At 42.4% G+C, this 27,324-nt stretch overlaps 2 protein-coding genes across 3 annotated transcripts; one reads left to right on the top strand and one right to left on the bottom strand.

Annotated features, from left to right (window-relative positions):
• Positions 1 to 2,071: 2,071 nt before the first annotated feature.
• Positions 2,072 to 26,820, top strand: Smim27 (small integral membrane protein 27). Its single transcript, XM_041667352.1, has 3 exons — positions 2,072 to 2,284; positions 26,127 to 26,319; positions 26,632 to 26,820. Exons 2-3 carry the CDS (start codon positions 26,275 to 26,277, stop codon positions 26,752 to 26,754), a joined length of 168 nt encoding a protein of 55 aa, XP_041523286.1. The 5' UTR covers positions 2,072 to 2,284; positions 26,127 to 26,274; the 3' UTR covers positions 26,755 to 26,820.
• On the bottom strand, positions 15,159 to 26,418 carry Topors (TOP1 binding arginine/serine rich protein, E3 ubiquitin ligase). 2 transcript variants are annotated; one of them, XM_041667349.1, is made up of 4 exons: positions 26,274 to 26,418; positions 24,953 to 25,150; positions 21,335 to 21,394; positions 15,159 to 19,132 (listed from the first exon to the last, which is right to left on the bottom strand). In XM_041667349.1, the coding sequence occupies exons 1-4, from the start codon at positions 26,274 to 26,276 to the stop codon at positions 16,211 to 16,213; spliced, it is 3,183 nt and encodes a 1,060-aa protein (XP_041523283.1). In that variant the 5' UTR covers positions 26,277 to 26,418; the 3' UTR covers positions 15,159 to 16,210. The 2 variants fall into 2 exon arrangements, with proteins under 2 accessions (XP_041523283.1, XP_041523284.1); XM_041667350.1 differs by lacking the exon at positions 21,335 to 21,394.
• Positions 26,821 to 27,324: the final 504 nt, after the last annotated feature.

Below are 27,324 nucleotides of genomic sequence, written 5' to 3'. Positions count from 1 at the left end.
TGGATCAAAGACCTTAACATAAAGCCAGCCACACTGAACCTTATAGAAGAGAAAGGCGGAAGTACACTTGAATGCATTGGCACAGGGAACCATCTCCTAAATAGAACCCCAGCAGCACAGACACTGAGAAAAATAATTAATAAATGGGACCTCCTGAAACTGAAAAGCTTCTGTAAAGCAAAGGACAAGGTCAACAAGACAAAACGACAGCTTACAGAATGGGAAAAGATCTTCACATCAGACAGAGGTCCGATCTCCAAAATTACAAAGAACTCAAGAAATTGGACACTAAAAGATCACATAATCCAATAAAAAAAATGGAGTACAGACCTAAACAGAGAACTCTCAACAGAGGAATATAAAATGGCTGAAAGACACTTAAGGAAATGTTCAACACCCTTAGTCATCAGAGAAATGCAAATCAAAACAACTCTGAGATTCCATCTTATACCTGTAAGAATGGCCAAGATCAAAAACATTGATGACAACTTATGCTGGAGAATTTGTGGGATAAAGGGAATACTCCTGCATTGCTGGTGGGAATGCAAGCTGGGCCAGCCTCTTTGGATGTTGGTGTGGCAATTTCTCAGAAAATGAGGAAACAACCTTCCTCAAGACGCAGCAATACCACTTTTGGGTATATATCCAAAGGATGCTCAATCGTGCCACAAGGACATGTGCTCAACTATGTTCATAGCAGCTTTGTTTGTCATAGACAGAACCTGGAAACAACCTAAATGCCCCTCGATCTCAACTATGTTCATAGAAGCTTTGTTTGTCATAGCCAGAACCTGGAAACAACCTAAATGCCCCTCAATCTCAACTATGTTCATAGCAGCTTTGCTTGTCATAGCCAGAACCTGGAAACAACCTAAATGCCCCTCGACAGAAGAATGGATAAGGAAAATGTAGTACATTTATGCAATGGAGTACTACACAGCAGAAAAAAATAGCAACAGCTTGAATTTTGCAGGAAAATGGATGGAGCTAGAAAACATTATTTTGAGTGAGGTAACCCAGACAATTACCACATGTACTCACTCATAGGTGGTTTTTAAACATAAAGAAAGCCAGCCTACAAACCACAATCCCAGAGAACTTGGACAACAATGAGAACACTAAGAGAGACTTACATAGATCTAATCTACATGGGAAGTAGAAAGTAGAAAAAGACAAGATCTCCCGAGTAAATTGGGAGCTTGGTGGGCGACCTTGGAGGAAGGTTGAAGCGCGGAGGAGAGAGGCAGGGAGTGGAGCAGAGAAAAATGTAGAGCTCAATAAATATCAATAAAAAAGAACATAGAATTAATTTCATGTAAGATTTGTACCCTTGGAACTGTAAGGTGCTGATGAGAGAAATCAGAGCCCTCCCGTGGTGGGGGGCAGGGAGGTGGTGGCACATGCCTTGAATCCCAGCAATTGGGAGGCAGAGGCAGGCTCTGTGAGTTCGAGGCCAGTCTGGTCTACAGAGTTAGTTCCAGGACAGGCTCCAAAACTACAGAGAAACCCTGTCTCGAAAAACCAAAAACCAAACCAAACCAAACAAAACAAAACAAAAACAAAGAAACAAATAAATAAGCCCTGTCTTAAAAATGTAATAAATAAGTGAAGAAAGAAGGGAGGGAGGGAGGGAGGGAGGGAAGAAGGAAGGAAGGAAGGAAGGAAGGAAAGAAAGAAAGAAAGAAAGAAAGGTTATTGGTACCTAGCGGATGCTAGTCAATTTTAGTTCTTTAATTCTATGAGTGGGGATGCAAACTGGTATGGAAAAGAGGTGATAGTTTCTTAATAAAGTGAAAACGGAGATTACAGGAGGACCCAGCTGATCTGGCCGAAGTGGTTACCGGTGTCTCCATTTTTCGAAAATCATTGAACTGTACACTTGAACTGTGCGGACTTTATAATACAAACCGCACCACTCCAAAAGCAATGCACAAACTTCAAGGCAGTTGCCAAGGTTCCTTTGGGTGCCTCCTGGCCAGGGGCTCAGGCTCCGTGGATCAGAAACGAAACTTAATTGGATCCCCGCCCCCAGCGCTGAGAGGCAGTTTCGGTTTCCAGGCACTGGCCCTGGCCGCTTGTCCCTAGGGTGCCTCCTAGCCTAGAAAAGTCCCCTCTGCGCTCAAATCCGCTGCGAGTTTTGGGGAGCCAGGGCGCTCCTCGCTCGCGGGGAGCCACAGAATGACAGCTGAACAGCGGCAGAATCTGCAAGCATTCAGAGACTATGTCAGGAAGACTCTGGACCCCACCTACATCCTCAGCTACATGGGTCCCTGGCTCCAGGATGGTGAGTGGTCCCCGATGCGATGCGGGCTCTCAGGCTGATGGTGTATTTTTTGTTGTTGTTGTTTGTTTGTTTTGTTTTTTTAAATCACTCAAGCCAAAATCAATTGGGGTCCTGTTCCCCCCGCCCCCCTTCTTTTGCTTTCTTTAGGCCAGTTTGTGTAACTAACCTAGGAACACCGGGTTTGTGTCAGATCGCCAGGGCATATTAGACTAGATGCCTCTGGGTTTGATGGGCAGGGACAGAGTTTGTTTGAGACAGGGTTTTTCTGTGAAACCCTGGCAGTCAAAAGAGCCCCATAAACCGGGTTGGCCTCGAAGGCAAAGATTTGCCTGCGCCTACCTCCCCAGTGCTGGGATTAAAGGTATTGCCACCACCACCCTACTTGCACCGGTTTCTTAAAAGAGGATTCTGGATTACGTCTTTACTATAGTTGTCCCTGTATTTTTAAAAGCACGTGAGTCGTTTTAAGTTTCCTTTTTCAAATGGCAATCTGGAACATTCCGTAAATCTTGATGTTTTTTTTTTTTTTTCATGGAATTCCATTTGCAATAGTTTCTAGTGTCCTTGGGAATTCTTCTCGACCTCTAAATAAGAAAGCTAGGATTCTTTTAAGTAGCTCAAAGCCATTGACTTCTGATTTTAATCTGTTGTGGTCATATACACCGAAATGCTTTAGCCTTTTGAAATTTAATGAAACTTGTTTAGGGCCTGGGCATTTGAACTTTTATGAAATACATTGCAGCGGAACTTAAGCTTAAGAATTGGAATTTGAGGGACTGGAGAGACAGCTCAGCAGTAAGAGCATTGACTGCTCTCCCAGAGGACCAGGGTTCTATTCCCAGCACCCACATGTAAGCTCATGCCTGTCTGTAACTCTAGTGCCCATGCATATAGTACACATACATACAGACATAAAATAAAATACATAAAATAAAAATAAATCTTTCAGCCAGGCAGTGGTGGCATACGCACCTTAAACTCAGCACTTGGGAGGCAGAGGCAGGTGGATCGCTGTGAGTTTGAGGCCAGCCTCGTCTACAAGATCTAGTTCCAGGACAGGCTCTAAAGTTACAGAGAAACCCTGTCTGACAAACCAAAAAAAAGAAAAGAAAAGAAAAGAAAGAAAAACAGAAATAATTATTGGTATGGATTTAAAGTTTTGATTTTGCTGTTTTTTGTACTAATTTTATTCTTCTGTATTTCATTCCTTGAATTATTCAAATGTAAATTTTCCTTTTCACCTTTAGCCATATTTCCTTCCTCATACATGTGTGCATGTATTTGTGTTTGTGTTTGTATTTATTTGATGGCTGCACCAAAGATTCATCACACAGCATTAATTTATTTCAGTTCACTTGGATTTCAAACTGTACTTCACCAAGTAACAGATCCTTATAATCACGAAATTCCACGCTACCCCTCCTGCGGGTTACTATCAGAAACCCTTCCATGCGGTTTAAGACACAGTAGACAGTCATGAGCTTTATTCTAAGCAGAACACAAGCCTTTCTGCAAGAAAGTCATGGTCATCTTTCCGACATCCCATTCTGCTCCCACTCCTGTGCTGGCCAAGGGTTGTTTCACTTTTCAATTCCTTTCAATTTTTTTTTTGACAGTTCTAGGATTTCAAATAGGTCCCCCCCTCCCGTTTCATTTCCTATGCCTCAGCTTGAAACCTCTATTTGCTCATTCATTGTAAGCACTTTGAGTTTACATTACACACACACACACGCGCGCGCGCACACACAGGCATTTCTTTCTTTTTTTCTCTTTTTTCGAGACAGGATTTCTCTGTAGCTTTGGTGCCTGTCCTGGAACTAGCTCTGTAGACCAGACTGGCCTCGAACTCACAGAGATCCACCTGCCTCTGCCTCCCGAGTGCTGGGATTAAATAAAGGTGTTACCACTGCCTGGCAAGTGTCTCCTTTCTGAGATTTCTTCCTCAGAATCGTCACCCTGAAAGCTCCAAGGTCCATCTTATAAAAACATTAATTGTGGCTTTTTCCTTAGAGTCTAGCCTCCAACTACCCTGAGGAAGGCTCTCATAAGAAAAGCCAAATGAACTATTCTTATACAGAGAGGCTCCTATCTTTCAAAGGTTCAGTTCTCTCCAATTTCTTTTGGGTTTCTGCTGGTGCTTTTATGTTACTGTTCTTTATATTTTGTACACATTTATGTGTGTGCTATGCAAACTCTTGAGCTACTACCTAAATTGTTTTCAGACGCACTAGCCTTGAGCTAATGATTCTCCTGAGTTCTGGGATTACAGGTGTGTAATCCTGGTTTAGGCTTGGGGATTTTTAAGTGCTCTAGGCAGGGTATGTCTCTGCAGCCCAGATTAGCCTAGAACTTCTCATGTAGTTCGCGCTGGCTTTTAACTCCTGGTCTTCCTGTTTCTACTTCATGGGTGCTGAGATTGCAAAGTATGCCACTAGATTAGGCCCTAACTATTGGCTTTTAACTGAGAAAAATGAGATCAAGACTTGCCTTCAAAAGCTAAGTGTAACGGAACATGATGGCACACATCTTTAGCTCCCCAACTTAGGAGGTAGAGGCAGGGAGATTTGAGTCTGAGGCCAGCCTGGTCTACATAGTGAGTTCCAGATCAGCCAGGCTACATGAGTCAGACCCTGTCTCAAAAAAGGGGGAAAGGGTAATAACATGCCTTGTTTTATGCTTCCGGTGGGAAGTCTTATATCCTTGAATGGCAATGGATTAAATCACAGTTGCAATCTGATCCCTAGGTAGAATGTAACCATAGCCAGGGAAGAAGTGCCCCAGGATGGGAAGGAGAAATATTTAAATCTTGGACTCTCTTTGCTTAGGCATTATTGCTCAGCATGTTTTCAGAGTACACACCAAAGCACTTCATAGACAGATACATTAAAAGTCATCTATTCTAGATCATTTTCAGGTTCTGGCTATTACGAATAATGCTGCGTCCCTGTGGTATGATTGAGAATCCTTTGGGTATAAACCCAAAAGTGGTATAGCTGGGTCTTGGGGTAGATTGTTTCCTAATTTTCTAAGAAATCGCCATATTGATTTTCAAAGTGGTTATACAAATTTGCACTCCTGCCAGCAATGGAGGAGTGTTCCCCTTACCTCTCCAGTATAAGCTGTCAGTGTTTTTGATCTTGGCCATTCTAACAGGTGTAAGATGGAATCTGAGTTGTTTTGATTTGCATTTCTCTGATGACTAAGGATGCTGAGCATTTCCTTAAGTGTCTTTTGAAAATGTGGTACATTTACACAATGGGGTACTATACAGCAGTAAAAAATATGGTATCTTGAAATTTGCAGGCAAATGGTTAGATCTACAAAAAATATATTGAGTGAGATAATCCAGACTCAGAAAGATAAATATGTATTTACTCATAAGTGGCTTTTAGACATAAAGCAAAGAAAAACCAGCCTGCAGTCCACAACCCCAGAGAACCTAGACAACAAAGAGGACTCTAAGAGACTGATATAAGAATCTACATAGGAAAGAGAAAAAGACAGGGTCTTCTGAGTAAATTGGGAGCATGGGGATCACAGGAGAGGGTAGAAGGGGAGAGCAGAGGAAGGGAGGGGAATGGAGAAAAATGTATAGCTCAATAAAAACAAATTTTTAAAAAGTTGTCTTTCTGGGCTTGGGTGGATGGCAAAGGAAGACACACAACAAAGATGTACAAACAGACATAAGTGCACAAACAAGTAAAGTCAGATGTCAAGTGGCATAAACATGTCTCTCAATAAGGGTAAAGGGATGCCTAACTGAGCAGTACAGACTTAAAGAAGTCCTTAAGAATGAGAAGGACTCTGCCATTTAAACATATACAAAAACAGAGGTGGATGTCAGGTAGGCCTCAGAGCACACAAAAGGGCCAAAATACAAAAAGTGTATCTGATCCTGGGACTTGAGAACACTGAGGCGGTGGCATGAGGCAGAGCGAAGTGTCCACAGGGCCTGAAAGACGAGGAAGAAAGCGCAACTGAAGGATTTAAGCAAGGGCAACAGACCTAAGTGGCATGTTTAAAGGCCTCTCTGGCTCCTTTCCGGAGTAAGTAGATCAGTCTGGAAACAACTTGGTAGGACAAAGGTCAAGAGGGTAACAGTAGAGAATCGGCAGCGAAGGAAGACTGAGTGGCAGGTGGTGTAAAGGAGGAAGCCATGCAGTAAATGTGTTTCCAGCATCTGGCCTGGGGATGGCAGTACGATGGCAGAAAGGAGGGAGACTTTCTAGAGTGGGAGCCAGACAGAAAAATGCAGCGAGAAGAAATAAAGCAGGTTGATGCAATGGAGTTTAATGGAGGCTACATTTATTAGCTGATTTGGTCAGAAAGACAACCTTATGAAGACAGGAAGTGAGTCTTCTAAGTGAAGAACATTCTACTCACAATGAACAGAAAGTGCGAAGACCCCAAGGCAGGAGCACATGAGAGCCACGCCAGACTTCCAACACTCTGTCTTGCCTTTGCATCCTTCCTACAGAATGAACCTGCTCTAGTCCACTAGAATTGCTCGTCACTGACTTCAGGCAAATCAGATGGTGTAATAATCTAATTGACCACACCACTTCTAACTTCCACCTCCGATTAGCAGAGGGAAGATCTCTCAACAAAAACCACGTTACTCCTTTTTTTTTTTTTTTTTTTTTTGGTTTTTCTTTGTGGCTTTGGAGCCTGTCCTGGAACTAGCTCTTGTATACCAGGCTGGTCTCGAACTCACAGAGATCCGCCTGCCTCTGCCTCCAGAGTGCTGGGATTAAAGGCGTGCGCCACCACCGCCCGGCCCACGTTACTCCTTTGCTCGGAATTCTTCCTTCCTAAAGAAGTCCAATCTTTCTTTGGTGCTTAATACTTTACTCAGATACCAACTTTTCAGCCTCAACAAATCCCATCACTTCATATACCAACTACTCTTGAGCTTCGTATCGTCTCAACTACGGCCCGGGCTCACTAATCTCCTATTGCACAGCTAGTTTCTTCAAATACTAAATCACTTCCCTTACCACCTTGTATTCTTTGCGTTGTTTCACCCTTAAGACTCAAACCTCAGGCTGCCTTATCTATTTAGCATTTTCTGTGGCCTGTTAACACACTACTTATTGTGTTGTAACACGGGGCCATTTTAACCCTTTCCTGCATGCCCTCCCATTTTAAGGGCAGGGCCACTTTTTTTTTTTTGTTTGTGTGTTCTCTCATGATCTAGGTCAACACTTCTTACACTTTTTAAAATAAATTGTTTGTGTATGAGAGGTTTCCTTATACACTTAGGCACACAACACACAGCCTGATGTATGAGGATGTCAGAGAGAGCATTAGTTCCTTGTAACTGGAGTTGTAGTTGGTTATGCACTACAGTGTGGGTGCTGGGAACTGAACTAGGGTCCTCTGCAAGAACAAGGGTCTTCTGCTCACAAATGGCAGTCATTTCAAGAACTCCTCTTCCCTTTTTTGGAGACAGGGTCTAAGTAGCCCTGCTGGCCTGGACCTTGTTATGTAGACCAGCCTGACCTCTAGCTCCTTAGTGCTTGATGTTTAGCTTCCACGTCTTATAGCTTGTTTTCTGAGAAGGGTCTTTAATCTAGACCATTTAATCTAGACTGGGTAGCTCAGAATCGGACAGTGTCCATTTCATCCAGTGCTCAGACTAAAGTACACATTACCACATCTGGTTTTTTTTTTAAGATATGAGTGTTAGGAATCTGAACTCATGCCATATTTGTTGTGCAACTCTTTACTGTCCCAAGCCACCTCCTCAGCCCTGAGGCCCACACCTTAATACTGATGCTTACTCTTGGCAGCTAATGTACAAGTGAAGGAACTCGTCTACACGACAGCTAAGGGCTTACAATATGCAGTAACATTAAGAATAAAAAGACTGGGGTGTTCTCTTTACACCAGAGAATACTAAAAAGAATACAGAAGGCCAACTGCAAATGCCCTCGCTGAATGACTAGGACAAAATCTGAGTACGGAAACAAGTGAGGGAGAAGGCTGTCAGCCACTAAGACTCTGTAGAACTGTACTAACAGAAGAAAACAATCTCACCAATGTCACGTTTCCCTGGCGATTACCTCAGTTACACAAACCCATTCTGTAGAAAAACAGGAAAATTAGGATAAAGGGACATTTATGTATGCAACTTTCAATTAGTTCAGAGAAATACTGCAGGCATTATTCACAAGGCAGTAAACCTATGGAATTGACCTAGATGCTCATTAACAGATGAATAGATTTTATGTACACACACACACACATTGGTTGGCCATAAAGAATAAAATCATATTCTCAGGAAAGCACATGGAACTGGCAAATGTTACATGCAATAAGCTAGACTCAGACAAATGTTGTAGTATATTCTCATATACGTGAAATCTAGATTTAAAACATATCAAAGTAGAAGACTTTGGAAAATGGACCAGTGAAAGAGGGCAGAAATTAGTGTGAATATTTAAATAAATATGACCAAATTACATCATATACATGGATGCCAGTGTCACAGTAAAAACTTGTCACTTTGTACACCATAAAAAAATTACCATTTTGGCTGGGCAGTGGTGGCACACACCTTTAATCCCAGCATAAAGGGGCAGCTGATCTCTAAATTTGAGGCCAGCCTGGTCTACAGAGTGAGTTCCAGGACAGTCAAGGTTGTTACACAAAGAATCCCCCTGACTCCCCCCCCACCAAATACATTTTGCACACAATATACTTATTGTATACTAACAAAAAATTTCAAAAGTAGAAACAAAGCAAATGTATGTGCATACATAGAGAGTATCTAAAGATGGAAACAAGTGCACTAACACATTTGCAGACTGCCAGTGAAGAACAACCCTTCTAGAAATAATTTGGCAATATGAATCAAAAAGCATAAAAATGCTCAAAGCCTTTTATCCTCTTCAGGGAACCAATAGGGAGAAAATACATTGAAGTAAAAACTAAGCAGGAGAGATAGCCGGGCGGTGGTGGCACACACCTTTAATCCCAGCACTCAGGGAGGCAGGGCAGGGGATACTGAGTTGGAGGCCAGCCTGGTCTACAAAGTGAGTTACAGGACAGCCAGAGATACACAGAGAAACCCTGTCTCAAAAAACCAACCAAACTAAGGAGAGGTGATGCAGTGGCATGCACTTGTAATCTAACACTTACGAGGCTATGACAGGATAGCTCAAGCTGAGGAATTAAGAGACCGACCTCAGCTACTCAGCTGCACTCTGTAGCACAACTACAGAGTTGAGAAGGGGAAAAGCTGCATGCAGAAAAATATTTGCACCCTAACTGTAATGGAAAGGAAGTCAAAATGCTCAACTGTAAAGGACACTGCATTACAATATACTACATGTTTTTTGTTTGTTTTTTTTGTTTTTCGAGACAGGGTTTCTTTGTAGTTTTGGAGCCTGTCCTGGAACTAGCTCTTGTAGACCAGGCTGGCCTTGAACTCTCAGAGATCCGCCTGCCTCTGCCTCCCGAGTGCTGGGATTAAAGGCGTGCGCCACCACTGCCAGGCTACACTACATGTTCTTTAAGCAAGTTATACTCAATGCATTGCAATAAAAGACTAAGTGAACCAGAAAAATTGGTGTTAAAATAGGATTGCACTCTAGTGAAAACTGCAAAAACCCACTTACCCCACACTACAAATACATACACTACAGTGACAGAATGTCATGGTTAACTTGTCAATTTCTTGCAGTAAAATCTTGGTACGTGAGTCCTGAAAACTGTGAAAAACAATGCTGCACATTGCTTTGAGCACCCGTGAGCTGCTGCAGTGTGACAATACAGCAGTCTACACGGCCATCGTGGGCCTTTCAGACTAAAGAGGCACGTATAACCAGTTACCAGCAACTGTTTGTTAAGCCTACTGGTATTCAAAAGCCAGAGTCACCACCAGGTAAAAATGGGGGCTACAAACACACTTTAACATGAAGCTCAGACAGACACCCAGTTCTGGCTGAAGAAAATCACAACGTATGTGGTTTCGTGAGGTGTAAGGGATTGTGGGTGGTAGAGCACAGCGAGGGAAGATGAAAGGTGGAGCCTCGCCTCAGATTTCTAAGCCATTTTGTCACACTGGATTTTTTATCTTACTCTTAGGGTCTGTCTAAAGCATAATCGGAAACCACTGAAATATTTTAAGCAGGGATTGGAATCTTAAAGATTTTACAGAGTTTTTTTTTTGCATGGTACCCTAAGGATGGGGGAGAGGGCTATGAGCAATGGTGGACAAGGTGCAGACAGACAGCAGACACGGAGATCCTAGGAAAGATGTGTGACTAATGAACACAACTCCTTCATAACCCTAATCAAACAGAAGCAGTCATTAAAAGTCTCCCCCCAAAACAAAAACAGACAGAGTGTTTCAGTCCAAAAATCTACCACTTTCAAAGAGTTATTGAATTATTCCACAAAATAGAAACAAAACGGACATTTTACAAGGTCATAAATACTCTGGTACACAAACCACATGAAGACCCAACAAAAAGATAATTACAGACCAATTTGTAACCATGGATACAAAAAGAAAAAACTCAGCAAAATACTTGTGCAAACTAAATCCAAGAACATAACCAAGATCATCCACCATGATCAACTAGGTTTCAACCCAGTGATGTAAGGATAGTTCAACATACATAAAACTGTAAATGTAATCTACCATATAAAACTGAAAGCCAAAAGCCACATGATCATCACACATACAGAAAATGCCTTTGACAAATCCAACCCTTCATGATAAAAGTCCTGAAGAGATTAGGGATACAAGGAACATACCTAAACATAATAGAGGCAATTAACAGTAACCCAATAGACAACATCAAATTAAACAGAGGGAAACTCAAAGCGATTGCACTAAAATCAGAAACAAGACAAGGCTGCCCATTCTCTCCATACCTACTCAATATAGTACTTGAATTCTTAGCTAGAGAAATAGACAACTGAAGGAGATCAAGGGGACAAACTAGAAAGGAAGAACTCAAAGTATTGTTGTTTGCAGATAATACGGTAGTATACGTAAGTAACCCAAAAAAACTACTACCAGGAACGCCCACAGCTAACTGACATTTCCAGCCAAAATCAGTACCCTATATACAAATAACAAACAGAGAAAAATCAGGGAGACAACACTTCACAACAGCCACAAATAATATATTTGGGTGTATCTCTAACAAAGCCAATTGAAAAAACTTGTATGATAAGAACTTTGAGACACTGAAGAAAGAAATTAAGGTATCTGAACACAGAAAGATCTCCCAGGCTCACAGATCAATATGGTCTAATATAGTAAAAATGGGCACCCTACCAAAAGCAATCCATAGAGCCAATGCAATGCCTATCAAATTCCAACACAATTCTTCAGAGCTTAAATGAACCATTTTCCTCTTATCTGAAACATTAAAAAGCCAGGATAGCTAAAACAATCATGAACAATAAAGAACTGCTGGGGTCTCACCGCCCCTGATTTCAAGCTGTATTGCAGGGCTACAGTAATAAAAACAGCAGGGCACCGGCACAGAAACAACACACTCATCAGTGGACTCAAACTGAAGACCAGACATAAATGCACACATCTGTGGATACCTGGCCTTTGCTAAAGCCAGAAATACACAAGGGAATAAAAGAGATCAACAATTAGTGCTGGTCAAACTAGATGTCTACAGTTGAAGAACACAACACATCCATATCTATCACCCTGCACAAAACTCAAGTCCAAGTGCATCAAAGACCTCAACATAAAACCAGATAATCTGAACCTGACAGAAGATAAAGTGGGGAATAGCCTTCAACACATTGGCCCAGGAGACACCTTCCGACAGAACACCAATTGTATAGGCATTAAAATCAACAATAATAAATGAGACCGTGTGAAACTGAATAGCTTCTGTAAGGCAAAGGACTCCATCATTCTAACAAAGTAGCAGCCTAGAGTAGGAAAAACATCTTATTAACCACGCATCCAACAAGAGGGTTAATATCCAAAACATATAAAGAACTAAAATAACAAGAAAACAGATAACCCAATTAAAAAATGGGGTATAGATCTAAATAGAATTCTCAAAGAGGAAACTCAAAAATGACTGAGAAACAAATGTTCAATGCAAATTTAAACTACTTTGAAATCACCTTTCGTTCATTAGAATAGCTTAAGATCAATAAAACAAGTGAACACTCATGCTTGCAAGAAATGTGGACTAACAGGAAGACTCATCCATTGCTGATGGAAGTGCAAATTTGTACAGTTGCCATGGAAATCAGTGAGGCAGTTACTCAGGAAGATGGCAATCATCTACCTATACTACTCTTGAGCATGTTCCTAACGGACACTTCATACTATCAGAGACACTTGCTCAACCATATTCACTGCAATAGTCAGAAATTGGAAACAACCTAGATTCAGAGAGAGAGACAGACAGACAGAGATAGAGAGATAGAGCGATAGAGAGAGAGAGAGGGAGGGAGGGGGGTGGTATGGAAATCAATCACGAGAGCTGGAGAAATGGCTCAGAAGTTAAGAGCACACTGGCCACTCTTCCAGAGATTCGGAGTTCAATTCCCAGCAACCTCATGGTGGCTCACAACCATTTCTAATGATCTGGTGCCCTCTTCTGGCCTGCAGGCACACATGCAGGCAGAACGCTGTATACATAATAAATAATAGAGATAGCTCAGTGGTTAAGAGCATTACCTGCTCTTCCGAAGGTCCTGAGTTCAATTCCCAGCAACCACATGGTGGCTCACAACCATCTGTAATGAGGTCTGGTGCCCTCTTCCGGCCTGCAGACATACACACAGAACATTGTATACATAATAAATAAATATTTAAAAAAAAATCAAAATCACAGATAAATGGATGGACCTAGAAAAATCCTGAGTAAGGTAACCCACACCCAGAAAAAAAAAGTTTGTATTTGTTTATATATGGATATTAGCTGTTAATCCAACAACAACCAAGATACAATCCACAGAACTGGAGGCTAGGCAGAGTGCAAAACTGGGGGGGGGGGGGGGGGCGCACAACAGATTTTGTTAGGAAAGGGAAGTAAGAAATAGATGGGTGGAGGAGGAGCTGGAATGGGAAGATCAAGTGGGGAAGGAACAAGGTACAGGAAGATGAGGGAGGAGGGCTAATGGGAAGAGACAGCTAAAACTCAGGGGCATTTTAGGGGTGGTATAGAAACCTAAAACAGTGTAAGATTCCTAAAATATATACATCTACAACGGAGCGCTAAATGGTCACCAAGTAATGGGAGAGACAGATCCCCAACTGGCCCTCTCTCTCCTTTTCTGTTTGTTTTTTGAGACAGGGTTTCTCTGTACCTTTGGAGCCTGTCCTGGAACTAGCTCTTGTAGACCAGACTGGCCTCAAACTCAGAGATCCACCTGCCTCTGCCTCCTGGGTGCTGGGAATAAAGGCATACGCCCAGCTCATCTGTCACCAAATGTAGTTTCCAGCACCAGAACTGTGTAACATCTAATTGTTGGCCAAAGGGAATCCACAAAACAAGCCAGGCTGTTGCCAAAAGGTTGTTCTTAACTATGGCAAGGACTCACAGCTGAAGACAATACCCAAACAACTCATTCAATATAGAGACGTCAAGCTGAAGCCTAGAGACTTCGCCCCTAGGTTCTAGCATTTTTGGTACAGGAAGGTTCTCTGTCATGCTACCGAAAGAGAAATGTACATGCCAACCTAGCTACAAGCCCTGCCGATGGACCTCTGGAAAAGCAGTCAGGGTTTGTACCAACGCTCCAAAATATGCCAGTACAATGGGTGGCACAAAGCCTGTGGGAGCAACCAACCAGTATCTGACTACAGTCCTACTCCATGAGACAGAACCCATACTCAATACTACTTGGGTGACCAAGAATCTGAGACTAGAGAGCCTAGGGACCTAGCCTAGGGTAAAACCAATACTCGTCCTAACAAGAAAAAGGTAAATGACTTCTAGTAACATTCTTCTATAATCATAGATCAGTCCTCGAGCTTCCTCCAGAAACAGGAGGAAACAAAGAGACCATGGACAGAGATAATTCACTTCTCAGCCCATCAAATCCCTCAGCCCAGGGGATCCTGCAGAGGAAAGAGTCTAAGAACCAAAGGGGATGGAGGATATAAAAACAAGACCCTCTAAATCAACACGATCAAACCACAAATGAACTCAGAGATTGAGGCAGCATACACAGGGCTTGCATGGGTCTGTCTCAGGTCCTTTGCATATATATATAATTATGGCTTCCAGTTTAGTGTTTATGAGATTCCTTAATGTGCAAATGAGTGGGTGTTTACTGAAGCTCCTCTAGGGCTCTTTTCCTTCTGTCTTGTCCGATTCTGATGTTTTTTGTGTTATATTTTATTATTTTCCCTTAGAAGACTATTTTCTAATGAAACAGAAAGGAAGTGGATTCAGATGGGAGGGGAGGATCTGAGAGAAGGGAAAGCAACCTCCCCCCAAAAGTCCAAAGCTTCTTGCAACTGCAAAGTCCATTTTTTCCCACTATTTCTCACTGTGTGAATTTCAAACTGTCAACACCAACTTTAGAATCCTATAATTAAAGATAGGGTTCTACTGTCTTTAAGCAAATCTTTAGGATTTTTTTTTTAACCAAAGTTGTTTCTAGAGGGTTCTTTCAGCAACCCTACCTCTAACATGCTAGGCCGAATTCCGGCTTTGGATCTCTTCCTTTCAGATACATTGCTGTCAACTTATTTTCTGCATTCTAACTCAAGTATAATCTCAAGAATCCTCAGTTCGAGTCTCCATTATGTATTCTTCATACACACACACACACACACACACACAATTATACAGTTGTACCATATATATGTAATTGTATCTACTCTCCAGAGAACTTACTATAGTTTGTAGTAATATTTACATAATTGTTTTAGCTAAACAATCTGTAAAATACACGAGGACAAGGAGTCTACCTGCCTTGTTCTCCCACTAAAACCCAATACAGACTTGTCAGGCAGCAAGCCTTCCAATTTCCAGTCAAGAATGAAACCAGGAAAACAAGGCAAATTGAAGCCTAAATCTAGATTAAGTTCAAGCTCTGATCTTCAATGAAAATCCTTTTATTGAGCTAGATATAAAGCCATTTTATTTTCTCTAAAGATTAAAAATAAGGAGTCACTTGATGTGAAAAGTTGCCAAAGAAAAGTTTGGTCAGGGCTTGCATTTTGTATTAAGCCAAATGCTAGAAAGTAATTTTCCTTAAGAAAATAAACACTCAATGTCAGTTAATGAAGGCCTGAACCAACGACTGAAACTGGGACCTGTAAATGGTCACCCGGTTTTTAAGACTTTGGCTCTAGCAAACTTTGAAGGAAGCAATGTTGCACAGTTAAATGTCTTGAATTCTTTTACTGTGTCTATTTTATTGTCTTTTGTTGAATACACATTTGTTTTACTGCCAGTCCAGACAAACAAGTATATAAACAAGATACTAAACTCTACTTCTGGCAGATGTCAAGATAACCTGTGCAGATTAAAATGATGTATTTCACCCTAAGAAATGGTTTTCAATCATACAATTTTTTTTATGAAAAATAACTGTCCAAAAGCATTCTCCCAGCTTGTAACACATTTTCAGAGTAACTCTCGAAAAAAAAAATTCAAAAATACTACCATAAAAATATGCCAATACCATATGGCTTTAGGAAATAACTTCTAATTTTTTTATTTTTATTTAAAAAGGTTCCCAAGTTTTAAATAAACTGCTAGCAACGTTTTCTTCACTTAAAAGTGCATATATCTGGGGACAGGACATACATACCTTTTGAACAAATGATTTTTACAAATTAACACACACACAAACACAAAATATTTTGAGGCAAAGTTTTTTCAACAAGTCATCTAGACTGCAGTAGATGACTTTCCCCCCTATATTTTTCTATAGCCTCTGAATTATCAATGAGATGCTTTGGCAGTTTTAAGACATATCACAGTCTCCATCAAGAGCTGCCGACAACAGTGAGGTCCTTGGAGATGACAGTGGTCTTGATGGCTCAGTCTGAATAGATATGTTACTGGACTGGCTCTCTAAATCTGAGGCAAAGGTGCTTTCTTCTCTTACATCAAGCGTTTGTTCAACTGAGACTGCTGGTGGTACACTATTATCCAAGGTCCGGCTGGTACTCAAGTCATCAGAAAGTGCAGTAACATCACATTCCTTATCCAGGACACCAAACTCATCTTCTATTGTGACAACATCTCTCGTTTCAAAGGCTTCCAAGGAAGGAGTCAAAACTTCACTGTGGAGAGGCTGTGGAAGGTTACCATCGCTGCATTCCACAGCTGCCTTCACTTCAGGGTCCTTGTCACTGTCACTGTCGATGGTTATGACAACTGGGGATCGGGAAGTAGTATCTCCGTGGTGTTTCTTATGCTTCTTCTTATGCTTCTTCTTCTTCTTCTTATGGTGTTTAGTTGCATCAGTAGTTTTTCCTTCATAAACTATCTCTACACTCAGGCTACGTGTCCTCCTTTTCCTCTTCTTGTGTTTTGTCTCTCTGTCTGATGATCGGCTATCTGAAAAGCTGTCACTCTCATTTTTATAATTTCCATCAAGTTTTGATGATTTTTGGTAGTGACTGTCCTTCACTTTGGAAGCACAATCACGAGACTGCTGAGCCACTTCATTAGTACCTTCCAAATGCCGGGTTTTGTACTTTCGTTTCCCTCCAGGCTTTTCGTTTCTCGCCCGGTCAGGCCCAGTAGATGTAGTCCTTGATCTACTACTGGACATGCTCCTTGATCTGTGTCTTTCATAGTAGAAGTATTTCCTTTCACTGTGATTCTTCTTCCTTGCATTTGTTCTTTCAGAAATAGACTGAATTTTGAACTCTGGACTTGAAGATTGTCTAGAATAACGGGCTCTTGAAAGAGTCTTTTTCCTGTATGACGACTCATAACCATCTCTGTCCTTGTTTCTGCTATAGTAAGTGTATTCCCACTTATATTTGCTTCCATAATTATTTCTCAAATAATAGCGATCTCGATTTCTGCTTCGTGACCTTCTTTTGCCATGATCACTGCTACGAGATCTTGATCTGCTGGTGCTTCCACTACTCAGAGAAAGTGTCTGGCTTCTTCTTGACCAGCTACTATCTCTAGTTCTGGATCTCTTCTTGTCCCTTCTTGCTCTAGGTCTGCTACTACTCTCTCTACTTCTGGATCGTTTGCTCTTCATTCTTTTCTTCCCATGATGCTTCCTGTGATTCCTCTGATCATGCCCACTTCTGCTCTGGGACAGTGAGTCTGAACTTCTCGATCTTCCCCTCTTTCGGTGTCGATTGATAAATGGGGTAGAAGCTCTGTCTCCTCTCGTGGATGAACTGTCTCTGGGAGTTGATGTAGATCGTTTCTCTTCTTTCTTTGATTTTACTCTTGTATCAGAATCACAATGGCTTTTACTCACTTGTTCATCCTTTCCAAGAACAGAACGTGGAGATGAACATTGACAAACATCACTATCATCAGAACTGTAAGATTGTTCTTGTTCTTGTGTCTTCACCGTTTCCATTTTCTCATAAGAGCCCAACTCCTCAGAATCAGAAGACAGCTCAACAAGTTCTGGGGTCCTTTCAGCTAGTGGCTTAACAAACCCAACAATGACACAATTGTCTGATGAGGAGTCACTGTCATTATTTAGGTCATCATTCGCCTGTACTCCTTGTACCTGAGGGGTGGCTCCCGTAGGGACAAGTTCTTCATCTGAACTATCTGATGAATTTAAAAGGGAAGATATTCCAACATGCGCTTGCTCTGAACTTGAGTAAGATGGTCCGGGAGTTTCATCATCCCATGGTGCCTGCCTAACAGTGGATACATTCATATCCAGCTCTTGAGTCTCAGTCTCATCTGGTGATATTGTTATGACTGAAGAATCAGAATGGCTGCCTTCTTCAGACGAAGGAGGGCAATCATAATTAGCATGCTGGTCAAAAGCTGCCATGTTGAAAGGAGATCGAGCAAAACTGATAAATTCGTGTATAAAATGCTCAGTTCGATTAAGCAAAAATGGTCTTAAGTCAGACACAAATGCCTGACTCTCCAAATCATAGCGAGTAACGTTGCTCATAATGATGTGCTGGACAATATTGACTAAAGATCCATGGGCTCCAAAAAGAACTGTAAGCTCACGTTTTAACCAAGGAACTAACCTATGAAGGCAGGCGGGATTTCTACGGAAGAACTCAGCTGAAATATCCCTGTAGCGGCCACCATCTTCAATGCTTCTAACTCGAACACCAGCACGATAAAGAGTTCGTCTAAAATTAATAATATCTTGTTCTTGAATTTTCCGCAAAGACCTTTCATCTGCAGTAGCTGTCCTCCTTAATGCCATTTGTCTCATAAATTGAGGAATTTCAACTTCTCTAGGTCTTGCTGAGATGCCTAACCCTTCAAACAGCACTCCACTGTCTGGTGGGGTAGTTGTTCTTCTATTTATGGTAGTACCAGATGAGTAAAGGGAAGCATTCCGTTCTCTTGTCATAGTTGTCCGGTAGCGGAACCTTTGAACCTCAGGAGCAGTAAAAGAACCATTATACGAAGGCCTTAGGACATATTCCTTGAAGTCATCTTCAGCCCTCACAGAATGGAAAATAGAATCAAAGGGTTGTTTACACAGTGGACATTCAGCTTTGTTTTTTGACCACTCTTGCACACAGCGGAAACAAAACTTATGTAGGCATCGATCTAAGTAAGACACATTATCAAATCTGTCCAAGCATATAGGACACTTAGAATCAGGAGAGGCATCAGCCGGGACCGTCTGCTGTAATTTGCTAGTGCCAGCTTTAGGTGAAAAGTTATCCATTTTAAATTCCTTAGCAGCCGAGGCCGTCATCTGTAAAAGGGAAAGAAATACATCAGTAACCCAATGAAAGGACTCTGTTTATACTTAGGCAAAAATGGTTTAATATAAAAAATCAGTACAAAATAAAAGCATAACAACATGGCAATTAAAGCACAAGCTCCGAGATCTTATTTCCCAGGATAAAATCCTCTTCTGTGCTCAAGTGTACTTGACCTTCACCTGTAGGTCAGACATTGCACTCAAGTATTTGACACAAATATAGGAGCACAAAAGCAATCGAGCACCTATGTCCCCCACTCAGACTTATTAAGTTACATTTTCACAGAGTCTGTTATTTCTGATACTATTATCACTGTTTCCTTCTAGACTTGCTTATATCTCTATATAAAAAAAAAAAACATACCTCTTGTCCGCAAATGTTATTTTCACGTATGGTTTTGTATTTTATACACACACCCCTCTAATACCATGGTCTAATTATGGTCTAACTATAATATATGCTTCTAATACCATAGCTTATTTAGTAACAGTTTCACTACTGGGTGTTTATGTTTTTAAAATAATCTATGAAATAATTTATGTGCACTCAATTTGTTTTATATGAAACAGTATTTTTCTGAAATAGTTTCTATAAAATACACATGAGGATGTTCACCTCATGTTTAAGCCAATGCTAGTTTTCAGTGAAAGCTTTACTAAGAAATGGTCTTTCAGTTTAAAAGCACAGGAAGGTAGCACGTGGCTCCAAGGGTAGAGGATATGTCAGCTGTGGTGACATCACAAGGACAGCCAGCCAGTAGCAGGACTACCACATTATTATGTTCAATCACTGATCATTTCTAAGTATTTCTTTTCATTTTGAGACAAGGTTTCCCTGTGTAGCTACAGCTATCCTAGAACTCATTCTGTAGATTGGCTGGTCTTGAAGACACAGAGGTCCACTTGCCTCTGCCTCCCAAGTGCCAGGATTAAAGGTGTGAGCCACCACCGCCCGGCATTTCTAAGAGCCTGTCATAGCTTCTTTTGTTGTTGTCTTGGTTTGGTTGAGACTGGGTCTTGCCATGTAGCCCACACTGACCTCCAAAACATAGGGTATTGCTCCCATCTCTGCTTCCTGAGTTTTACGACTGTAAGAACAGGCCACCAGACCTAACCTTCATTTTTTTGCCGAATCTAAAAGTGAAACCACAAGGTGTATCGTATGTTTGATGTCTCTTTTCTTACTGTCTGCATTCCCATCACTGAGAATGTTAATAATCAGTTTTCTTTACATATATCCTATCAGGTTGTAGCTTACAAAGTGAGTTTGTTGGAGCTGAAATCAAATATCCATTGTATTTTAGTCCTCTCTGTAAAGCCTCTTATACTCCATTTTTATACTATCTTGTACATATTGGAAAATTCTGTGTTCTTTAGATCTCTCTGGGTCTAGCATTAATCTTTCACTCTCAGAATAAACCCCACCACTACTCAAATTCTAAGTTGGTTGAATAATAAAATTATTACTTCCTAAATAATCTACTCATTGATCAGAAGGAAAAAAATCAAAAATACTTAAAAAACCATCTCTGGAACAGATTTTCCAAAGCATTTTGACTTTCTCAGAAAGATACTTAAGAGAAAGACAATTAATCCACACAAACACTTCCTTAATGATCCAGGTATTTCCAGTCTTCTATTCAGAACTCTTCACTGGTCTTGGAAAGTGGATTACAGATACACAATTCTAATTGTTTTCTGTTTATTAATTATTTATGTGGTTCTGGGGAACGGAATCCAGAGTCTCAAAAATGTTACCAACAAGCCCCAGCCCCAGCCCTTCTGAATGTACTTAAACTCTCAACAATATCACAAAACTTCAGTATTTCCCTCTGCGTACAGTAATCAACTCATTCAGAGAAAGGTTTTTAAAGTCATTTAAAAGAAAGAGAAAAGGAAAAAACCTTGTAGGATGAAAAGCAGTTTGTGCTCAGAGCAAACAAATGGCAAAGAGGGAAGGCACTGCAAGACAAGAGCTGACAACCAGGCAGGCTTCAACTAAAACTAGCCCCCAAACCAGAGGAACCTGCAGCACTGACTTTAGTTGACCCCTCAACATAATAGATTAGAGTTGAAAAAAGTGATCAGTAAATTTCAAGATATAACACATTTTATCTTAATTTGCTTCTTTGGAAGGAAGAATTTTAGTGTTTACTAAACATTTCTAATACAAAAGAAATTTACAACTCAGACCTTGGAATATATGTAGCTCAGTGGTAGGCCTGTCTGGTACAGGTAAGGCAGTCCTGGTTTCTATTTCCAGTACCATAAAAGAAAAACAAAGGAAAAGAAATCACAACTCAGGATTAATTACAGAATACTAGACTGCAAACTCCAAACATCAATGAAGTACACTTTTTGATAAAACTGATCCTTAAATCTTTTCTAATTTTGAGAAACATATTTCTTTGACAGCATAAGACTAAAGACTGACCAACAGGTAAAAATAACAATTAGATTTTTCTTGTAGTTCCACTCAATATATTTAGCTACACAATACAGTGCTAGTTAGAAACATAAAATATCAATCTAATGGTAATAAGAGATTATCTGTTCGAAAATCAGCACTAAATATTAAAATTGACTATTAAACTACAAATGAAGTAGAATCATTGTGTGACTTAGCAATTCATCTGTTGGTACTTACTCAAAAGAAAATACAAAATATACCCAAACAAAATTCCCAAGTCACAGATTAGTTACTGGTATCTCAAATGTGGTCATTGAAATGTCATGTCCATCAACTGACGGATTAACAAAATGTGGTTTGGTACTATCAACACGGTCAAACCCAGGCTGGGGAAGTCACTGGCTCAACGGGGAACTGATGGTTTTGCTAATTCTGCTCCCAACCTTGGTCAGAGCCGTTTTTTTTTTATTTTTGGTAATGCAGAGACTTATTACTGGTCATCAAAGCACTGAGAATAACAAACTGAGTGCTTGACAACTCAGAGGAGCTGTGGTCACTGGCTGGGGAGATGTCCCCTGCAAAGGATCCAGGCCTAGTTCTCATACCAACATGGTGGCTCACAATCACATCTATAACTCCAGTTCCAGAGAATCGTGTGTGTGTGTGTGTGTGTGTGTGTGTGTGTGTAGGACTCTCTAAGTCCCACCCTGAGGCTATACTGATGGTTGATGCCCATGCCCCCAGTATATCACCCATACAGCCAGATATGCATAAGGCAGCACTAACCTGACCTAGTGGGTTATATAAAAAAGGTATGCACACAAAACTACTTAGCAATAACAAGTAATGAAGTACTGAATCTACAACATAACATTCTAATAAATAAAAAACAAAACACACACACACACAAACCCATCTACTAAATGGTGTCATTCATAAAATGACCCAAACAGTCCTATCTATAAAGAGGAAAAGATGACTTGAGCTGGCTATGGGACTTCTTTCTGGGAAGATGAAAATGTCCCATAATTAGATCCGGATGATGACACACACCTAGGTGAATACACTAACAATCACACTGGGATAGCTAGAAACCTGAAATGGGAGATTTGCACAAGATTTGTAAATATGGAACTGTTTATATTTTATATTTCAGGATATTCGTTTTTTTAGAAGAAGCCTCATAAATGTTCCTCTACCCAAGAAACCTAAGGTTTAGGACTACAAATTTGCTCCCCCAGAGCAGATGAACCTGCTCTGCTCCTACTTCTAAAACAGCCAAATCCAAAACTTAAGGAAGCACTGAACTTTGCCTTTCCTAAATCTTCAAATCTGCAGATTCTAACAAAGATAAAAACCCTTTATGCCATAATTTGGGGGAAATTTCAGAAAACAGGATCAAACATATCCAGGGAAAATAGGTACCGAAAAAGAATCAGAAGTGAAATTTAATGAAAGCTAGACTGGGAGTTTGGAAAACTGCATGAATTTTACAGTTTTCTTTTTCTCCCCCTTTAAAAGTCAAGACTTCTATAAAAATTATCTTCTATAGTATTCCTTAAATTATCACTGGACAGAGAATTTAACCATCTGACTGTACTTTAGCAATGTTAACTTTAATGTAGCATCAGTCAATACTGAGAATTGCCACTTGTGGGGGGGGGGGTAGGGAAGAACCAAGTCTCACTATGGACCCCTGGCTGACCTGCAACTCAGGTCTGCCTGCCTCTGTCCTCTGAGTGCTGGAATTAGAGGCTGGTGACACCACGTCTGGTTAGAATCACCAACCACTTCTTAGTTTGAAGTCCCCAGAGACCAAGCTGGGACGAAGTTATTTCTCAGATATTCTCAACTCTAAAATGGAATACTGGTAGTCATTTGAAAGAGGACAACAAAAGGTTGTGGAGGGATGTAACTCATGTCACTCAGCACTTAGCACAGTGCTCTACGTACAGGAAGAATACGGAAAAGTTTGACGGTCACAGCAACTCTGAGGGGTTTCCAAAATAGTCAATAGCAAATAAGTAATTAACAATTATATGCTTAATGTATTTAAGCAAGGTGGTTAACAACGTTCACAAGTGGATAAACAGGAACAATGACTGTTAAAAGCAATCTGGGTTCTACTTGCGAATCTGAGTAGTTTAAATCATCTAAAAGTTGTATGACATAAATGACCAAATTTAGTTTCTTATTGGAGGTTTCAAGACAGGGTTTCTCTGTGTAGCACTGGCTGTCCTGGAACTCACTCTGTAGGTTACCTCCTGAGTGTTGGGATTAAAGGCTTGGGCTAGAATTTCAAGTACCACTAATAAAAAGAATTTATCGGAGACAGGTACCCTGGGACATCCTATAGTCCCAGCATACTGGAAGATGAAGGCAAGAGAGCCAGAAAATCAAGGTCATCCTCTGCTACATAAGGAACTCCAAACTAGTCTTGGCTACCAGGGTCACTGCCCCAAAATGGGGGATGAGCAACATTGGAATTATATTTGCTGTGAAAGCCACTCACTCCAGGGAAGTATGATCGTGGCCAACAGCAGAGCTTTTCATGCACTAAAAATCTAAACCCTCGAATCCTCCCAGACAACAATCTCTACCTATTAGGAGCCTTGGGCACCTGTTTCTCGTCTCCCCACCCCCCCTTAATCTAGAAATGTACTCATCAAAAATGCTTCCCAGTTTCCTTTTGCTTTTTAAATCTTTGTGCTTACAGGCAGGCAGTGGTGGCACATGCCTGTAATTCCAGCACCAGAGGATCTATGTGAGTTCGAGGCCAGCCTGGTGGTTTAGAGAATGAGTTCTAGAACAGCCAGAGATACACAAACTGTCTTGAAAAAACAAAAAGGAAAAAAAAAGGAAAAGAAAGAAAAAGAAAAAGAAAGAAAAAAAATCTCTGTGCTCACCTCCTCACTGGCCCGCTCTAGTCTACAAATCAGAAACCACCAGGCCGGGAAAGCAGCACTAACGAGACAGGGGTTGTGGTCATACAACCCCAGTCCACATGTGAAACACTGAACAACTCCACCTGTCTTAGTGGCTACCTTAGCCTGAAACGGCTGGATCGTATGGAAAGACAACCACACCACGTAAGTTACATAACCCGAGCAACTGAAATGCTACTCCCAGCTCACAGACAGGGTCCCGGCTGGGGACCTGCCAAGGTCACACTTTCCAGCGGTGGTGGCTGCTCTGCTTGGACACACAACTCCTTCCAATCTCGAGTCCAGCTCGCGCCCCTAGGGCAGCGCAGCGAGGCACTCCCCTCCTTCGTCCACCGCCGCCGAGCCACAGGTGCCCCGCTACCGTGGTGACGTCGCGACCCCGGCCCTCAGAGGTCCAGGCCGTAGCCTTGTTCCCGCAGCCGCCGACCCCACGCCCATTGTTCCCAGCTTGCTCACCTCCGAGGATGCGGTGGCAGACCCCGCTGGGCCGCCGGAGGCCAGCTCTCGTCGGCCCAGTAAGCTCGGCCGGTGGCGGCAGGTTCCGCGAAGGCGTACCCGGCGGCTTCGGCGCCTCCCCTCCTCTGCAGGCGCCGGAGGGGGCGTCTCTCCCTCCTCGCGAGACAGCGGAGACCCCGGCGGCGGCGGCTGCGACCCCTGTGACGTAGAACGCTCATCACCGAAGGCAGTTTGGGGGCGGAGAGAAGGCGAGACCCACCCCCTGCCCGTGCAGCACGGAGAGCCCCACCCCCGGCCCGGCGCATGCGCCGCGGGCGGGCGCCCGGGCACCAGACCCTGCCCTGCCCCCCACCGCGGGGGGCGCCGTCTTTGGGGAGACGAGGCACCTATGCAGTAGCCACTGCCAAAGGGGCGGAAACCCGACACCCGAAACCTGGACAAGCTGCCCGGGTTCTCCCTAGTGTAACAAGGATTGCACTGAGCAACCACAGTGCCCTCGTCCTCACGTCTTTTTCAGCTGGGTTGAGCCGCAGGCGCCGAGCGCTTCTGCAGCCATGACCTTTCTCCCAGCGGCCTGCTTCCCATTTCCCGCTCCCCGAAATCTAGATTAACATTAAATCCGACACCTCTGCGCCCCAAGCCGCGCAGCCCCGGGGCCTGCCAGCCAGGCCGCCCCTGCAAACACAGCATCCTCGAGCTCAACTGCACGCTGGCCTGCCAAACTGCCTTGCTTGAGGCTTAGCAGGCCACACTTGCTGAGGTCCTAGACTCCATAAACGTCCCGTCAACAAGTCATTTTAAAACGCCACATATTTAAAAATATTTCCAGCAGTAAGCGACAGTATTCTGACTAGTCGCTCTTGATGAACGGCCTAATTAAGTTTCCAGCGATTCTTTAGTTATATAAACGAGTGGATGATATTGTTCATGCCAAACATAAACATATGAACGTCTATCCACATTTTGTAGAAACGGATGCGGGTGTGGGGCGGCAACTTTTAATTCTCCCAGCGTTAACTATTTTCAAATAAACTTAAATGCACACGATGGCATGCTATTTTGCGTTAGTATCGCACTGCGACTGGAGATAAAAGAGTTGAGAAATGCCCGTGTAAGCGCAAAAAAAGCGCGATTTTAACATTTTCTCTTTTTAATTTCCTCCGCTGCCTGAAAGGCGGGCTAGGCCCGGATCACGTGACGCGCTCCAACTCTGGGCGGAAGCGCGCCTGGGACCGCGGAAAGATGGCTGCTGCAGCGGGGTGGACGGCGCCCAGGAGCGGGCTCTAGGGTTCGCGCCACCCCGTCCCCGCCGCTCCCTTACCATGAGGCCAGTGAGTCGCCGCACCCTGGACTGGATTTACTCCGTGGTAGGTAACCCGGGCGTTGGAACTCCACAGCGCCACATCCCACGGCCCGCAAGCCGAAGGCCGACTGTTTGCTAGCAGTTCGGAACCCCAAAACCCACTCCTAACTTGAGCGTTTACGCCCAGCTCTCAGCTCCTCCTCTTCCTGGAGGACACGCTCTTCCGCCCCTGACGTCAGCGCTGCCGGGGCCAGGCCCCGAGGCTGCCTTTGAGTGACTCCGACAATCTGCTCCCACCTGTAGCTAGTAACCTGGCCTAAGCCGAGAAAGGACCCAGCGCATTGATTTTTTTCCCCTCCCTTTCCTTCCCCTTTAGTTGCTACTTGTGATCGTCTTGCTTTCCTGGGGATTCGTCATTTATGCATCAACTGTAGCTGCGCGAAGACAGCTGCACAAGGAGTTTCCAGATAAATTCTTTGAAATGAACGAACTTTGGTAATTCTTAGCAAACACAGTTCTTTTCCCCCAAATGGCACCTATGTAGACTTAAAAGTAAAATTAACAATCCAAATTGCATATTGTCTTTTGTGATAAGCGTTAACAAGCTAATTTTTATTTTATTTTATTTTTTTTTTTGGTTTTTCGAGACAGGGTTTCTCTGTGGTTTTGGAGCCTGTCCTGGAACTAGCTCTTGTAGATCAGGCTGGTCTCGAACTCACAGAGATCCGCCTGCCTCTGCCTCCTGAGTGCTGGAATTAAAGGCGTGCGCCACCACCGCCCGGCCTAACAAGCTAATTTTTAAAATGGATGTTACAGCCGTTTTTGTATCAGGTCATAGATTTTCATTCTAGTGCTTCAAACATTTCATATCCTTGTAGCACGACTAATAAAAACCCAGAGACAGATAATTGGGGTTCATCTTGAAGGTCGGAAAAGCAAAGCAGCCAGTCACTGGCTCTCACCTCAGTCTGAAACGACTGATCCTGCCTCCAGGAAACTCAGAATGAGACTGTGAGAGCTGTCTTCACCGTTTTATACTCCTCCCTAGTGCTGGGATTAAAGGCATGCA

The sequence above is a fragment of the Microtus oregoni genome, unplaced genomic scaffold, assembly GCF_018167655.1.
Source record: "Microtus oregoni isolate MIOR12 unplaced genomic scaffold, Mior012 000017F_ref0000208, whole genome shotgun sequence".
NCBI lineage: Eukaryota > Metazoa > Chordata > Mammalia > Rodentia > Cricetidae > Microtus > Microtus oregoni.
The sequence above is the reverse complement of the archived record's forward strand: the minus strand, read 5'-3'. Positions and strand labels throughout refer to the sequence as shown.